At 36.7% G+C, this 18,480-nt stretch overlaps 1 protein-coding gene across 5 annotated transcripts in view; it reads right to left on the bottom strand.

The window, feature by feature from the left end:
• The window catches only part of PLS1 (plastin 1), a 42,188-nt gene that overhangs the window by 16,613 nt on the left and 7,095 nt on the right, over positions 1-18,480 (bottom strand). For 2 of the 5 annotated variants that reach the window (XM_057366949.1, XM_057366953.1), the window contains exons 2-5: positions 6,857-6,964; positions 3,349-3,512; positions 2,027-2,156; positions 264-396 (exon numbers count right to left, since the gene is read on the bottom strand). In XM_057366949.1, the coding sequence (XP_057222932.1) occupies positions 264-396; positions 2,027-2,156; positions 3,349-3,512; positions 6,857-6,926 (497 nt within the window). In that variant the 5' untranslated portion in view covers positions 6,927-6,964. Of the gene's footprint in view, positions 1-263; positions 397-2,026; positions 2,157-3,348; positions 3,513-6,856; positions 6,965-7,414; positions 7,464-16,216; positions 16,631-18,480 lie in introns of those variants that run through there. The other 3 variants (XM_057366950.1, XM_057366951.1, XM_057366954.1) reach the window with 3 other exon arrangements.

Raw genomic sequence — 18,480 nt, 5'->3', positions numbered from 1 at the left:
CCTTAATAAACAGCCTGCACCTATCTGGCATGTATAACTATGAGTCTGAAGTGGAAAACTGCTTCTATAACATATGCCCAGTCACATAAAAAAATGTGCTAAAAATCACATTTAGATAGGTAAACAGATTTCCCCATCTTACACTCTGATTTACATATTTAAGAGTGAAGTCTAAATGTTAAAGCCTGAATGAAGTTTTCCAATTCATGTCAGTCAGCATTTAACCTTTGAGATTAATTTCTTTCTCACAGCCTTGGACTCACCAAAGAAGGATGCCATCTGCAAGGGATTTAAACAGACTGGCATCTGATGGGTTCATGGGTAGGAGGTGCTTACAGTCTGGGTCATCTTGTAGAGCTTTATTTATCCAATTAACAAAAGCAACTTTTTCTTCCTCTGAAAAGAAAGACAGCATTAAAGTAATAGCTTACCATTTCCATGAACACATACTACTAAGAGCATACTTGGGTCAAAGACTGCAACAAAACCCCTTAGGTTCACAGAGGTCAGTTATAAAAAAAATCAGACCAGTGGGAAAGAACACAAAAAATGGTAAGTACAGATTGATCTCTGCATCCTCTAAATATCTGGTGATTTTCTGAAGGATAACATAAAAATCCTAGGAACATCATAGGAAGGTATCCTCACGGCTGATGTCAGTTTCTCAGCAATTACAAAGCGGGGAAAATTTTTCATTTTAAATATATCACATCTCAATCTATGCTCTGTTTAAAATGCAGCATTTCTTTCAGCCTTCTACTTGGCTTCAGAGACTAGCAACCTTTTGAGACTGATCTGGACTGCWGAGCTGTCTTTAGTGTTGAGAAACTTAAAAAGTTTAATATCTCAGTTTTAAATTMTCTTTTATATTCAGTGCAGAATTTATCACTATCTATCTAAGAAAGCTTATTTGGATAACAGTCAATCAAGTAAGTATTCAAATTCCCAAACAGTACAGGTGGTATTCACCTCACTTACCTCAAGAAGCACCTGACCCATTACACTTCTTCCATTGTCATTGGGAAACAACATGAAATTTTAGTGCACACTTCACCGCATCATAAACGAGATGGCTGGTGAGGCCAGACCAGGTGAATTGTGCTCTAATGGGGTTCATTTTTCTCCATCAAAAATAAAACAGCATCTAAAGAATTACCTCTGATGCCCTACAGGCATCCTTTGAGATGGAGCACATCCCCTGCTTTAGGGATGTGCCAGTRATAGCTGGTGCTAGAATCCTACTGAAAGAGAGGATATTGCCACCTCTGGCTAACCAAAGTGAATCTTCCTCATATACAGAGTCTTTAACACAATCTGGAACCACAGCAAATTCCAGACTCAAGTCAATCAAAAAAGTTGCAATTCTGCTGATTGCAATATGATCCTAGAAGGTGGTGACACTCTGGCCAGGAGCTGCAATGCAATTAGGCACAATTACCAACTTAAATTACRTGCAGCAGGGAGAGGTAAAAAGAGACAGATGAAATATTAAAAGCAGCTTCTTAGGTGTGAGAATGTCTTATCAAAAACCATGAGTGAGTTACAATTCTGTAATGGCAMAGGCAGCTGAGGAGGCCAGTGCATCCAGAAAGAATATGTGGTGGTTTGTTAGTGGGGTTTTAATTCATGATAGTTAACACTGTAGAAATGAAAATGAGGATTCATTTTTTATCTGAATACATGAATATGAGTCCATTCRCATGTAATGAAGGCAAAAACTTGACTAGCATTACTAGAAGTATGCCAAAGGGGCCATTTTCCCCCTGCAAGTTGTCAGTGCTTGTTTTCCTCTTTTGCTCTCACAAAGATGTCCAACTTGCCTTCAAGTGCAGCATGAAACCAGCAACAGCTGAACAGACTTAATAAACCATCACCCACACTTACCTTGTCTATCTCCCCATCCTTTCGCTCTGTTACTTTGCTTTCAGCACCAACATTTTCCAGTTAGCTTTTTTCTTTATCTGTAGTGCAAATTTAAATAGTTTTTCCTCCATGCAAAATTTGCCCATGTTTAACTATTTCTTACCTGAATAAGAGTGCTGTGTCCCCTCACTAGATATTGCTGATGTTCCTCCAATTGCTGTAATACCTTGCTTTTTGTTTATTGATTTTCGGAAAGATTTGCTAACATCTTTACTTTTCAATTCCTGAATTATCTGAAATTAAAAAAAAAACCAGAGGATTTTGTGGTTGATTATACCTTCAAATAACTGTTAATTCATATAAGTATTCTAAAGTCAGCAGTTAACCTGACTGCCTTTCTTGGATAYTTACCTTGATGTCTGTTTWRWAAAAAAAAAMAACAAAATTACTGTTTGGATATCTAGATTTATACTGGATATCTAACATTATTTCTCAGTGAATACTTCTATTAAGCCATGCYATCTAAAAAATAGATGTACAAATATCTACACAATTTTTCCACAGRTATTTGGGTAAACTGAAGAATACAACTAAAGATACACACATTTTTGATGACTATAGTATATTTTTCCCACTTACTTCCCCATATACTTTGCAGTAAAAGGTTATGAATGACAGWTACACATGCCCTTCCTTAATCAAGCCAACACCATATTTCACCCGCCTGCAAAGCAAACCACRTTGGATATATTGGTATGTCCTAGATTTGCCCAAATACTGCAGAGGTCTCAGACTGGCATTGAAGTATAAGCAACACATACAGTTAATACCCAGAAGTAATATTTACATGTTTAGAATCTTGGAAAGAAAGATCAGTAACTAATTCAACAGCCATCTGCTGCAATTAGCAGAAGTACTTCAAAGCAAAACATAATCATCCTCAAACACCTACAAACCAACAGCCTGGAATGTTTTTGTTTCTTTTAAAGGGCAACAGTGAGCTATCCTCATTTAGAAAAGTCTAAACTTTTAAAATTTGTGCACTGAWAAGGAAAAATTGTACCACACTCCCAGTAATAAATAGCCTTTAGAATAGAGATTAGGCATAGCGATAAACTAATGTTTGCATTACTAAGAGCATTTGGAGGCTGGTATCTTATTGTCTGCTCTTTTGTCAGAGTAAGAGCTGGCCCAACAGCTCCTACAACATGTAGTCCTTCCCCTCAYCTTGGAGGAAACAGAGAGCAAGACTGATTGCAACTACTGTGCTTTTACATGCTGCTCAAACCAGAACTATTAAATTAAACAGAAGTGCAAGATAGAATATCCTATATAGTTATTTTCTAATTTATAAGTTATCACAGAAAATTCAAAATAATAGTTATATACAAAAATAGTACTTAGTTGTACCACTTAATTCAGTTTTCTATCCTAATTCTCAACAGACACCAGACAGTAGAGAAACATCCAAAGGGAACGTCTTACAGAAACAAATTCTTCAAAGTTGATTCTCCCATCCTTGTTGCTATCTGTCACTAAAATGATTTTTTCTACAATCTCCCGGACTTTGTAACCAGGCAAGGGCAGACTTGCTTCTTTAAACAGGTCTTGAAGCTCGTAATCACTGACATAGCCACTGTTGTCAATATCTGTAGAATGAAAGCACAAGTAGTTATATTGATGTAAACTTATGCATAYTCATGTACTAAAKTATGGTAACTGTTAAGAATAAATGAAGTGTGATAAACAAAGTTCTAGGAGATGAATCTTTCTCTGATACAGACAAGTAAGTGTGAAGGAATGMTTGTGGATTAGAGGCCTAATTGTCTAGGACTTGTGCCATCTTGYTATATACATTCTCAGGAGCTATCTTATGATCCCAGAGCACAGCTATAACAAGACAGCAAATTTGCAAATAGTGGAATTTAAGATTTTTTTTAAGACTTCCAACAAAATTATTTGTTATCCTTCAGGTCAATGGGAGATCAATTAATATGATTTCTGTCAGTATTATACCACTTGCAATCAGTAAGCGCAAATCTGATGCATATTGTTATTAGAAGAGCACACTTACACAAGAACTCTGCCTGACTGCATTTTATTTCTTATCCTAGTATCTAGAAAATAGACATTTTCTGTTCTTCAAAACTTTTGATATTGTTAGGCTTACCTGGGAAGAATAAATCCAGGATCRTCTGTGTCTGTTTATTAAGGGTGACCTTCCTTAATCTATTAACTAGCTCTGTTGGGAGCATTTGAGCTGCCACCTTCACTTAAACTCAGCTCCCAAGACCACATAGCAGTAATGTTMATGTACAGCAAAGCATCAGAATGCTTTTTTTCAATGAGAGGTTTGGTACAGCTCCACAATTGTGGAAAGGAGTTAATGGCTATATTGTATAAAAATAAATTGGATATAATTTGCGYTATTCATGATGAATAATGCAGCAGCACTGAAACAATCAAAAATACCCTTTGTACTTTCACCTTTGCACTTCTGTCTTTGCAGAAGGCTGTCTTTAATTCATCCTAGTATAATAATCATTTTACACACCCATGTCTTTATCCAAAGTAATACACAAATTAGTCAACCACATTAACTGTTCCCATTTTTTTAAATCTGCATATCTCAATACATGTATATATCTCCATATATGTATGCATGTATTCATACAAACAGAATTTGAGAACGTCCAGTAAAACAGCCTTGCCCTGTGCCTTGGCTACACAATGGGGAGAAGGACTTTTAAAAGCAGAAAAGCTGTAGTTCATACACAGTACAGATGAAGTCCAATCAAACACAAGAAATCATATTGTGCCTAAGTGAGGCTGGATATAATGACCATGGTTTTATATATTTAATTCTAATATTTTCCATGTTTGAAAACAATTTTCAGTGACTCTCRTGATCATATTAAAGCTTCTGAAAAATACTGGTTAAGAGTATTTTTCCAGTTTTGTGAATGATACATTTGTAAGAAATTTAAGAGAACATCAGAATGAGTCAGAAATACAAGTAGATGATGTGGCCACTTTTTTGACTTGTCAAGGTGCTCCCACTTTTGAGGTTTTTTTTCCCATTTACAAGTTAAAAACGTATCTTCACATTGTGTCTAGCATCAGCACTCAGCCTGTAACACCAGAGTGCCTCTCATTACAGAAAGGCTAGCAGAGMAACATGCTTTCATCTCCAGCCATAATTAATTGCTATACAGTAATTTTCTTGTAATCTATAGTACACTATGTGGCTTCTGTACAGCTTCATAAGGCAGCCACATTTCACTACTGAAAAAGTCTAAAAACACAAGGCAAAACGTTGTGTGTTTTGGATACTACCAAAAATTCACAAATCATTACACATACTTCATGTCTGCATATGTATTAATTCATCCACTGGCTTGCAGACATGTAAAAGTACACATAATAACTGGGATGGTGTAACCAGCAGAGGAAATGTTCAGCAGCTCTCTCAGATTACCAGCTATTTTATTTCTCTAGGTTCATCTTTCACTGAGGGTAAGTTTCCATGATGACAAGCCTAGAGTTAAATACATGCCTTCTCTCAGTTTACCAATGTAGCTGCAAGCAATGTATCCATAAAGACAATGAAAATGTAAAAATAAAAAAAAACCAATTATAAAACTAAGGATGCTTAATTTTTATGTTTTACAGAAAGCACAAGGAAAAAGGTGCTTTTCAGTATGTAGAAGCAGCACAGACAAGTCTTAAAGGAGAAATATTGAAAACATGCAGGCAGGATATGGAGAAAAAAAAGGAATACAGATGGTGAAAACTAAACAAATAGAAAAGCCATCASACAACACCAGTGAGTATCTACCTATGCTAACATCTCTCAGTAGACCAATACATGTCTGTAGTGCTCTTCTCCTTGGTCTGTCATCCCAGCACCTGCAGGATATAAACTACTTGAGCTACAGATGTTGTGATGATTGTTTAACAGCAACTCATGGATTACTGTCCATGGATGCATTTTAATCCTTTTAGAATTTTTATGCTATTTTTGGTCTCAACAACATCCTGAGTTAATGGGTTCATTGTTCCATTACTTTTAATGAAGAAAAGATACTTCTTTTTATTTTAATCTTCCTCTCTACTGGGCATGACATGATACTTGTATTGGCAGAACCTGAATAATTCCCTCTTCACTTCTCCACRATACTCATGCTTTTACAAATCTATAACACGCAGCTTCCCAATAGTTTATTTACCAAGAGAAAGACTCATGGTATTTAAGATTTCTTGCTTAAAATGACCCTGTTCCCCGCATTATGACTGATTATAAAYATGTTTGTTTGATTTCCTGCACAGTTACACATGAGCCCTCAGAACTGCCGCAAATAAGAAATAAAGAAAACATGAACATTCACAATAGCAGGCCATCTGGAAAAAAGGGTTAATTGCTATATGATTTCTTTAACTTTCAGTGTACTCTGATTAATCTGTAAACATYGGGTCAAGCATACAAAACTGTACCGTTATTTATTAACATTGGGTAGCTACAAAAGATAAAAAAATCTCCAAGTTTAGTTTACCTAATACATAAAATCTGATTGAATAAATGAAAAGAGAAATTATTAGTTCACCAAAGCATGCAAGTAAAGCAAAAACCAAGTGTCAATCATCTAACATGAACATATATAACATCTGAAGCTTAATCAAACTATTTTCAAAATTAAGGAGTTCAGAAAAGTGAATTTTAAGACCCACTCTGTAGCATTTACAACAACACAAATAATGCAACCACCCTGCAAGAAAACTTAAGTTTTCAGTGCTAAAGTTGAAAGAAATTAATATGCATAGTTCCAGTGAAAGTAAGGGACTCTATCTATATATTTTTTATATTACTGGCAATATATATGTAAGACATGGCCCTATCAAAACCAAGTGATCAACAAAGATGTCTTTCACAAATCCTAAACATTTTTGCATGTTAAAGGAAGGTACTCTTATGATTCCCTTATTTAAGACATACCTATTTTGCCAAATGCTTCTCTTAGGTCTTCAAGCTCTTCACGAGATATAGTAGTTATGTTATTTTCCATCTTCAGACAGCACAMGTTTCGTCCTCAATTGCTTATACCTAATAATAATAAACAGGTAAAATATAAGGCAGGCTGTAATTCCAGACACATRTAAGTTACTGACCTATCCAACATAAGGTACCAAACCTGAACAACATGTCCAGGCCTGGCACACTTAAAACATTAGAAACAACACTTTATATCAAAATAGCAATTCTTTTCACTGTAATAGTGAGTGGAAATTCACAATAGCAGCACCTGTTTCCACACATTTGATGTTTTCATTTGCATGGAATAAGCACTGGCCAGCAACCTCCTCCATAGCTTGAGTGGTTCTCCAACATTAATATCTCCTCACACTTCAACAAACAATTTTTGGAAACATTAATTTTTTAAGTGAGATGCAGTATCACTGSCAAGCAGTGGTTAGTGCTGGGATCTAGTCCTGCAAAGCACTGAGAACTCCATTTACACCACATAAACCTCAGTGGGAGGTCACTTCCAAGTACCTGCCTGCAATCCATGGGTGAACACCAAAGAGCCTTTCCACAGCTGCTGCAGAAGGTATCATCTCCTGACCTTCACCACTTTCTGGCACCCTGTTGTCTCCTAACACTGGCAGTGAGTTGAATGAAGGCTTTAACTGAGCAAAGACTGGAGTCCTAGTGTGACTCTTTCTCTACTGACCTCCTTAAAAAAGCAAAACAAAACTGAAAGCACCTTCACAAGGGTTGATAAACCCTCATGAAATATCCTYGCCCATTTCCTCTTATTAAAGTTTTACTCAGGTTCAGATTTATTGGTAACGAGTGCAGCTTTGTAAAGTCACACACAACTGTCTCAACACGCAAGATTCTATTTGCATTTGCCATTTTCCATGTGCAGTGCCACTGGCACACACAAGCAGGTCCAGAGCAGCAACACCTGCCTGTGCCAAGCTCTGAGCAGTGCCTGGCTGGAGGGAGAGAGCACAGTGTGCTACAGGTGGGGCAATGCCTACCCTAAACATCCAAGCTTCAGCTTTGCTTTTACTTCATAAGCCAAAAATGGCAAAAATCCTCACACAAGTGGCAAAAATRTCTCACACAAATACTTTAAGCAAAGTTGCTCCAAACTTGCCAACGTMTTCCTTTTTGGTTTAGTGTTTTTGCTTCAGAGCAAGAAAGAATATATTGGTGGGATGAACAAGCTCACAATAAGTATATTCAGATCTGCTCCATGCAGCTGCTTCTTCCCCAAAGATCGTGCATACCAACAACATAGGACTGTTATCCACTGGACAAGACTCTAGAAGAGGAAACCCAACTTCAGCAATTGGTTTGACCATGAATCATGCTGGATGCGCTTAGGAAAGATTGTACCTTGGTTTCCTAACTTTAGTGGAAATTTCTTCTTCCAYGATGCTATATAAACAGAGATCTTAAACAACAGTGGATTATTTTAAATAGATCTTGTCTACTTTACTTGGCCTAGTATTTTCTGTGTCTTCACTAKGTCTGTTCCCGTGGGTCACACAGGATATGGCCTTGAGTGTGGGTGGCAAGTTAAGTCTTTTTCCTTCATGTCACTAAGATCTTATTTAAGTACTAAAATCCGTCTTACCCATTTTGCTAAGCTTACCAACAGCATGTACCAGTCTTCACACTCAAAAGAAAAAAAAATTAAATGTGTATTTAGAAAAAATAACCCTTCACACAGATGTTTCTGGAAGTGCAAGAACCTTCACTGGGAACCTGAAGTAGCAATTAAAGAAATAATGAACTGTGGCAAAATTGGTGAAAAAAATAAACTATTTAAATGCAAATTACTAAGGAAATTTAAAGGGCTCCAAATAAAAAAAATAAAATAAAACCAAAAAACAAACAGAGACACTCCTCTGAAATACAGAAATGGCATGAAAAAGCATAAGTGAACTATTTAGCTATGCAGTTGTAAAAGACAACAGCACTTCTGCTGACACCATTAATGTTTTTAACTATTTACCATTACCATGACTCAGATTTTATCAAAACAATTTCTGCAAAGTTGCATTCAATTAGTTTCAGTCCTGCCCTTTTATGWTTAATAATTCAGATTTTCCATCATATTCTATTTCAGAAAATAGCAATCTTTGATTTCCAAAGATGTTAATTATTTCAGTTATGCAGTAGAAACATCTGTTCTTGAATGAAGCAGAWAAATAAAGCTAATAACTCTGCTCTAAAGAGACAGCCCTAAATAGCCTTTGATATCATTACAGGGCAAATTAGTTGGTCAATTAAATGACACGAGTGGTGCAATCACGGGTCTGGCATTCAGGAGAGACACATTCTGCACAATCAGAGACAACACCTTAACTAGTCAGATATTTCAGCCAATTTCAGTACAGTAACCTCCTATCTAAGCTGAYAAATAGCTTGCACATCCAGGCTTATCACCACCCAAGATGACTCAGTGCACAGGCAATTCAGACAAGGTCTGGACTCCAGAGGTAACTGTGTCTTGGAGCTATGACTACCTGTTGAAAGGTATGTTCATTTACAGAGAACATTTCTCTGATAGCTTTCATATGACACTTGGATTTTCCATAGTCTAGCCCTACATTAAACATCTCCTGCTGCTCCAGGACAGAGTAGGTACAAACACTGTTTTAATGCTGATGAAGGGCCCTCGATCCTCTTTTTAGTCCTTGAAAACATGCTTAACATGAACTGACAATATTTATGTAGTCCTAGCCTGCTTTCTCTGCCTGGAAGGGTTTTTCAATCTAAAGACAATTCACTGGAGTCTCCTGGAAATCCTCATCCAACATAATACAGATACAAACTACTGTTGGTACCACTGTGGTATTTCTTTGTGTGCAGAGCAGTATCCGTGGCTGAGCAACCACAAAGGATGAAGTGAGTAGGTGAAAGAGCAGTTCCTGCCACATTTTTGACCTGTTATCAAAGCTGTCAGAAAAAACAGAGCAGCTAATTGGCAATCAGGCCCAATAGTTGTCTCCATCCATGCAGGCAAATGGCAATTTCTTTTCYAGCTCTTCATTTCAAATTCTATTTGCCTCATTTCCACACGCAGCTGCTACTGCAGTGACAATGRAGTTTTAGAATGCTGACTCGAGAGCTTATTTTCTTTTGTTGCTGTTCTTTTTGTCTGGAATCAGRGACACACCTCCTCTGTCCCTGCTGCAAATACTGCCTATTGCTGCATCATTCTTAAAGCTGTTGTCTCTAATGACAGCCAAGAGACCATAATTTGCATATACAGGTTGTGCTTTTAWATCAACAACCAGCTGGTTATTACTATGTACTAATTAAAAATGTGAAAATTCTACTTCTCTTATTTCACTTTTAATCAAACTGCTATAGATTTTAATGGAAAAAAAAATCCCCCCAAAATACAATTTAACCTGTAGTATTCCTGTTTTAGTTATTCAGCACTCTTTAAGTCGATGTGATGAGAACAGGGTAGCTTTCAAGCAGTATTAGTGTCTTCTAATCTCTCACCAGAATAAACTAGGAGTTCTAGTCAGTCTCAGTGAGAAAATAACACAATATAAGGTATAAGACACACAAAAGGAACTTTAAAACAAGAACATGCATCACAAAGTCCCTTTTGTGAGTAAGGAAAGGAGAGGAAGTGCTAATTAAAAATTCCTGAACTATTTGGATATAATAAAGATTGGAGCAATGGAACGAACATACAGAATTTTAGCTTGATATGAACACACAGATTTCTGATGTTTTTCAATAAGGTAAAACGACCCAAATTTGTTTGTTCTGTTTAGTTTTTGGCTTCCCCAAYTCAGCTTAAACCAAAACAACTATACTTATGCCAAGATTATTCTTGTCCTTCAAATATAAAGATGATTAGGGGCCAACTGAATTGATCCTTTAACAATGTGAAAGGACAGGCTGTTTTAGRTGTTGCACTGGTGGTTTGTAATAAAACAGCAGTTGAGATTACCTTTTCTTAACTTATTACAGATTAAGTTTTTATCTTATTGTGATGTCTCAATCTTTATGACAAAATGAATAATCATTAGAGTTCAGTGACTTAATGATTTTAWTATTATCATTTGCCCTGGTATAGGATACAGAAAGATARYTTATCTTTCCCTTATCAATGATAAGGCTGCAGGAGATACTGTATGTTATCCAAAACGAAAGAAGTCTTGATTGTGGAACACAGTCACACCTGGAATCACTGAATGCCAGGTTGGGAGGCACCTTTAGGAKCAGAAAGTCCAACCTTTCTTGGCAAAAGCACTCTCTAGAAAGATGGTCCAGCAGCCCACCCAGCCAAATCTTAAGAGGTGTCTAACGTTAGAGAATCCAYCACTACCCCAGGGAGATTATTCCTATGGCTGATTGTTCTCTTTGGGAAAAATTGTTTTCTTGTGACCAACTGTAATGTCCCCAGGAGCAATTTGTAGATATTACCACTCCTCTTCTCCATGTGACTTCTTGTAAAAGGGAGTAACCAGCCTTTAAATACTGCARCATGGTGATAAGGTCTCCCCTAAACCTCTTTTCTCAAGGCTGCACAAACCCAGTTGTCTCAGCCTTTCCTCCCATGGCAGCTTACCAGTCCTCTAATCATTTTATGGCCCTTCTCTGGACCCTCTCCAGTCTGTCCACATCTTTCTTTGTGGCAGGAACCAAACTGGACACAGTATTCCAGGTGTGGCCAGCCCTCTAATTATTCAGAAGGAACGAATCTAATACACCTGTAGAATAATGAGCATTGGGTTTTATAAAGAAAAAAAATTTAAAAACCTCCAAATGCAGCAAAGAGGGTGCTAGTCAATCTTAAAAATGGGAGAGCATCAAAAGTTCAAAGTAATTAGYTATATATGTATGTATACCTCTGTATATATATAAATGTATTGCAAGCACACAGCTAATTTTTGGAAGAAGAGACAGGCAATAATAATGGTATCAGTTACACTTATCAGCAGAGTAGTATGAACAGCAAAATTCTGCCAGTATCATACAGTCAGTCTGAAGCTTCACAACCTGAAAGAGAATGKGTTTCTCAGTCTGGACTAATAATAAACATGACTGGATATGTGTATGATGATCAAAAATATTTAATTACTAGAAGTTAGAGGAAAACAATGAAGCAATATTATATAAACCAGTAATCAACATATAAACCACTAATCCATGGAATTCTCCTCAGTCTTTTATGAACAACATTACATAGTGAACAAGGTACAATTCCAGAGGRAAAAATAGTATTTTTAACTTTGTCCAAAACTGTATGCACTGACCTTTACTAAAGAAAGGCTATCTAACCAGCCACGGTGATAAATTTTGTGTCCATGAAATATATATCTCRTGGAAGGAGGACTASGTGTACAGTGAAATKAATYACTCCATATGAATTTATTCRACATAGTACAGTAACTCTGGTCAATAACAACATCAACATTTCCACTATGCCTTTAAGATAAACCCAGATGACTTATGAATAAACAGTAAAACAAGCTGAGATACCTAACTGTTGGACTGGTCATGGGCCTGGTCTGAGTTTACTTACTACGGTATAAGAACAGAACAATTTCATGAGGCTCAGGTCAGGACTAAGAGCAACTCTCTTATCAAGCAGATAAAAGCTTACTGGTGAAAGAAAGATACCTTTTCATCCAAACAAAATGCCTCCAGCTTCCTGTGGATGCTGAGTGTACAGAATAGCCATGCAAATYTATCAACAGTATCAGTTTCACSYAGTTTCCTTTGCATGCATCATTCAAGAGGATCTCAAGCTGCCTGTGCTTTGTGTTGTTGCATCAGCACTCCAAATAAAATATATCAGCAGAAAACTTACCTGTTAGGTTATGTTAATGGCCTATACCGCTTGATAGCAAATAATTTTTTAAAAAGGCTATTGCATGCTGAGCTCATGGGAGTATCTTTCATGACACGTTCCGCAAACCTAACCTGTTTACAGTCCTGCTACACCAACATTTTGGGCTGAATTTATCCAAATGGATTAACTCAGATCACATGTGACCCATTCTGCTTTGGTTAATTTGCTATTTTTCTAAGAGTCCTACAAGTTTCATCTGTTTCCAGCACACAGCTGTGAGTATTATCAAGAGCAAATCTGAAATAGTGACATTCTCTGTGAAACTRAGACACTGAGGTGATGCAAGTCAGTACCACCAGCCCTGCAGAGCTGTGCACACAAGTTACAACATTCTAATTATAGTTTCTGATGTTTATGAATACTGTCGTTCTTAATACTAGTTATGGTTAGATCACTTCCACAATAACAGACCAGCAAAGGGGTTAAATCTGTATATTGCTGTAATATAATATGTCCAGGGCTCCCCACCTAAACCATGTCCAGGCAAATATATAAACAAAGCTGCTTCCATGCAACAAGCAGCTTTTCTTTAGGACTTGAAAATACCAGGCAAATCAGCAGCTTCACTCTACAGTTGAAAAGGATGGTTCTGTTATGCCTTTTAAAGACATTTGAGCCTATCGTTTGCAGGCAAAGAGCTTGGAGACCCAAGTTTAAATGCCTGGATGACATCAGAAGCCTGGGAGATGTGCCACCAACCTAAAGGGTTCAGCTCCAGAACATCCTATCAAGCCTTACAGCTGGTCTAAAGGAGATTAGTTACYCTGGCATTCAGGTACAGGGCATCTTCCCTACTACCACAGCAAAGCTACCACAGTTATTAAGCTTTTCAGTTGTATTCCAACAGCTTCAACTGGAGTCAGYTGGATTTGTGGATTTTCAGCATCTCTAATAATCATGGCACAAATAAAGTAATGAAAAACTTCACAAACAAGTAAGTGTAATGCAACTGCAATCTCCTTCCAAGAAAAATAGAAGCAGTTCTTGTTTGATGCTGCTTTGAAAACACAAGTGTTAGTGTAAGCAGAAAGGTTCCTCAAAGCCTCAGTTCCACTATTTATTACATACAGAGAAAATCATAGACTTACTAATATACTGATTTTCCAATAAGGAAGTCTTGCAGCAATAAAAATCTGCGTGCTGTTAATAGCACAGGACAGGAAACAACAGGCAAAACCAATGTCAGAAGTGGGAATAGAGATTTCCTTGGGAGACACAAAAACACAGAAGACCTTCCATTTGTTGAGCAAATCCTAGAACAAGAGTCTCCTCAAAGCTATTGGAAAATGTACATTTGTAGAAACCACTATGATTGTAATAAATGTGACCTTTGTGGGTGTGGTTCTAACCTTCCCAATGTAAATGATTTCAGTGTTGCTTTAGTTTCCACCTTATTGTCCAGAGTCTAGAATAATTTTTACCTTTTACTGACACAGTTAAAACCAGTGCTTACAAAGCAAGTTCACAAGTCCTGGTACAAAACTTGCTGCCTGTTTCTGCTTTGTGGCTTACACTTGAGAGACCCCTTTTCATCTCTGCACTTCTGATGTATTAGTTACTATTGGGTCCACTTCTATTTGCAGTTAAAGTCACATGTATTTCCAATAAAGCTTCATTCTCATTAGTCATTAACGTGTTTTTCTTAGCTTCAAGAACACGACTTAAACTGTCCACTATAACCCACAATAGTAATGCTAAAACAAGTGAAGAAACCCACCATTTCATTTTTTATCCAAGAATCTGAACCCAAAGTTTTGAACGTAAATTAAACATTCAAAGGTACCGTCATGAGAGCAAAACTCCTGCTTTTCCATTTCGCACGTGGTAATGAATTTATGTCATCTATGATTGCAGAACTACATTCAAATTAACTAGCAAGGAAGTAACAGTTGGAATTAAAGTGAATTGGTAGAAGAAACTTCTTTACATGGGTAAACATCATGTTTACACTGSTCATGGAAGCATTTGAGCCTTGAACAGAAGAAGTTCAGTCAATTTAATGTATTCTTTCATTTATAAGACATGTTCTTATCTTTTCTCACCAGCAATATCAATTGCCTTCTGGATGGATGGATCGTTTAATACTCTCCAAAAATCAATTTGTTATACTGAAACCTATGTCCCATGCTGATTCATCATTTGGCTGTCTTGCACACAAATGTGCCAGACCATCTTTCCTGGAGAACTTGTACAAGCTCCCATCTTTTCTGCTGTTCCTATTCCAAAGGCTTCCCTCGCCTCACTGATCTTGTCCCCGTATGGGTATCTTTGCTTGTGCATCACTTCTGAATGCATCCATGCAGAGACCAGGAAAATGCCCTGTCTCTGGAGGGCCACAGCTCACAAGGATCATGCTTTCTAATTAACACTAGGAGCTGCTACCTCAGATGCTGAGACCAAAAGCAAGGAAAAAATACAGAGTGAACCAACACCACAGCAACCAAACAGAAATWGTGACAAAATGAATTCCAACTAAGGTCAATTCCTATTGCATCATAGAAGTTTTAGTATGCAAATACATGTTAGATGGAAAGAGTATCATTAACATTAGCAAATCTGATGGAAAACTAGGAAACAGTTCCTCATAAAACCCATTTGATTAGCAGTAAYTGMCCTGAAGAACAGAATTATTTTTTCRAGTTCAAACTTAGTGTCTCTGTGACATTGCATTAGAACAAACTATACTAAAATATAAATGGAAAGGCTACACTACTTAAAGCAAGTTCATTCAGGAACTCCATCCTCAAGTCACTCTTTTRTGCCTAGGCTGACATTACATATCAAGTTTACAACTGCAAAAGAGAGAGTTAAAAGACACACCAGCAAATGATACTTAATCTCTTTCTTTCTCTATGTTTAGGAACATGCAGCTTTTATTAGCAGGCAACTAYAATGACAAATAAAACCTGAATTATTTGGAAAGGAAATTTCARTAAGAAAACATAATGAAATTCTTACTGAAATATCTGTATCAATAAAAAACTCATACTCAGAGCACACAATGTGTTGACAGGACCTTCATTTGACAGAAGGGCTTTTTGGGTGTCACAGTACTCTCGAATAAGCTTCATAGGACAGGGTTTATGCTTTAATTATTCTTGTACCTCTTGAATAAACTATAGCACTGCTAGTTAATTACTAAACCAAAAAGTTAACCAGAAGCAACAGTCACAAAAAARTCACAAGTCAGACCCTAAGCCACAGAAAAACCCATGAAATACGGAATAACATCTGTCTTCTGTTTTTAAATACTTCTCATTATTATCAGATTAACTTTTTAAGCCCCTCTCTGTAACTGGAAAGACTTGAAATTTGTTTTGGAATTAATCAGATCCTTGTATTTTCTCAACCCCACAAATTGTGCCAAATTACAATTTCATAATTACAAGTTACGAGCTTCACAGTTTTTGAGTTTGCTGGATTTTGTATTCCCTCCACTCCAATCAAAGCGTACTCACCTTTGACTGTTAAATCAGTTACAGTRTCACTGACCTTCTGCAAGGCTGTGAGTATTTGTCCCAAGCCTCTGTTTCTTCCAGGTTCGGTGCCACTTGAGAGGTAGGACATACTGYACTCTCTATTCTTTGCTGAGGAATAGGCTTTAGCCTTCTATGGCATTCAGAACTTCAGGAAAGTATCTTTTTCTCAAGCCAGCTAGAACATTATAAACCATTTTTCTCTTCTCCGAGCATGAGGATAACATTTAGTTACCACGTAACTGAAAGAGCAGAGCTATGAACAAAGCTCTCGGTGAATAAACAGCCTAAAAGGCAGAAAGGGAGGGAGGTGTTAAAACAGCACAACTGCAACACTCCAGAAAACTGCTGCCTTCATCCTGCTGTGGGTCTGTTCTTTGGCAACCCAAAGTAGGAATCCTCAGCTTGCTACAAATAGTAAAACTCCAGCAGAGAGACACAGGCTAACTCTTACTAATGAACTTAGTTTTAAGGTCACCCCAGAAGTTAATCATGTGAACATCATTAAGAGTAACAATAGAAATGCATTCATTCTGCCCTCAGCAATTGAATTTACAGCCACATATTCTTCATACTCTGGCTGATTRCAATTATAAAATAGTCCTGAATAGAAGTGTGCTGCCAGAGTATTTTCCAGTTTTCATTAATTATCAGATGGCACTATGGCCTTCTGACACCCACTAATGCCTCCTTCAGCTCCACATGGTTCAAAAGATTATTAGATTAGACTGATCAGCTACTATACTGCAAGCAAGCCAGGATTTTCTGTCATGGAAAATTCATAGGTTATTTTTGGGTTTCTGTTTTCATTGGTCCAGCTAGAGGAAAAAGGAGGATCCTCTACAATACAYRGCAAAAGCAACTGGCAGCATTTCAAAAGCAGTGTCTGCAGAGCCCACAGATGCACAAGTGCTACCTGTTTGCCAGCTCATAGCCTTAAGGAGCTATGTTTGCCCAAGTGCTGAGCATAAAAGGAGCACTTCAGTAAATCTGAGTAACTAAAGCTAAATAGAGCATTGTTCATACCTTCTAAACTAGAAGACAATCTGGGGCATGAAGGAAGCTCATTTGCTGGTGCTGTAGTTCTTAATAATTAGGCCAGAATAAAACATCTACAGTTGTTGTTGCCAACTGTCATTCTTAATCATWTGTTGAAAATAAAAAAGAGCGAAATTTCTGAGCAATTTTTTTTGTGACTAAATTATTCAAAATCTCAGCCTTAGAATTCGTATGATTAGGTGATAACTTCATATTCTTTAATGAAAACTACTTCTGATGCTTTGGTGAMAATTTTAGTGTCTTTTTTGCAACCATCAGAAATCAAAATTTGAAAAATAAACCTATAAAAGTCTTGGGTTTAAACAATTTATCTTTTTTGMTRSTTTGAGCTCTCAACAARAAAAGACATTCCTAAGCATTTAAAMTAYACATTGCAATTATGCAACAGTGCCATGACTTTTTTTTAAAAGTCTAAACATAAGATATATCCAGGCATTTCTACAAAAACAATGAAAATTTAACATTTTATTCACCTGCTGGAAAACAATGGATAAAAGTGTTCGTGATTTTGTTAACTACAATTTTTGTTTCCTTTTYACAAGTATCATGAAAACATTAATCTTACAAAACAATGTTAGGTTACATGATAGTTTAAAAAAAAAAAAAACTTGTTTTAAAATTAATAACTTTAAGTCCTATAAAGTAAGAAAAATATGATTGTAGAGTTATCTACCATGCACTAACTATAAAGAACAATACTTACAACACAGAAAATACTGGCTCASCTTTGCAATGAGTCTCTTTGCTGAAACACTGAGTATTCTTAAATRCAATGTATTTACATTTATTCTGTGTTAGAATTTTTAAGATGTCCCATAGTAAAGTGCCAATTGTTTGCTCTCATAGCCTGCACTATGTGCTACAGCATTCCAAAGTCACCAGATTACAGTCCAAAGCCTTTTCAAACTTTGACACTTTCAAAGGAAAACGTTAATATTTCTTACACCACTCCTAAGTCSTAACAGTTGTTCAGACTTGGGGAGCAGATTTCCACATGTTTGGCAAATCAAATACGTAGCTAAAAAGTGACTCTGATGATAAAATGATCAACTGTGATCAACAGATAAATCAGCTTGTTATAAATCAGATCTTTCTCAAGGACAAAACATGTCTTTGGAGGAGATCATATAAAATAAGCATTTTATTTCACATAATATTTTAACTGATATGTTTTGGATTTTAAGTTA

This window comes from Malurus melanocephalus, unplaced genomic scaffold (genome assembly GCF_030028575.1).
Source record: "Malurus melanocephalus ecotype Western Australia unplaced genomic scaffold, MMel_1.1 scaffold_73, whole genome shotgun sequence".
Lineage (NCBI taxonomy): Eukaryota > Metazoa > Chordata > Aves > Passeriformes > Maluridae > Malurus > Malurus melanocephalus.
The sequence above is the reverse complement of the archived record's forward strand: the minus strand, read 5'-3'. Positions and strand labels throughout refer to the sequence as shown.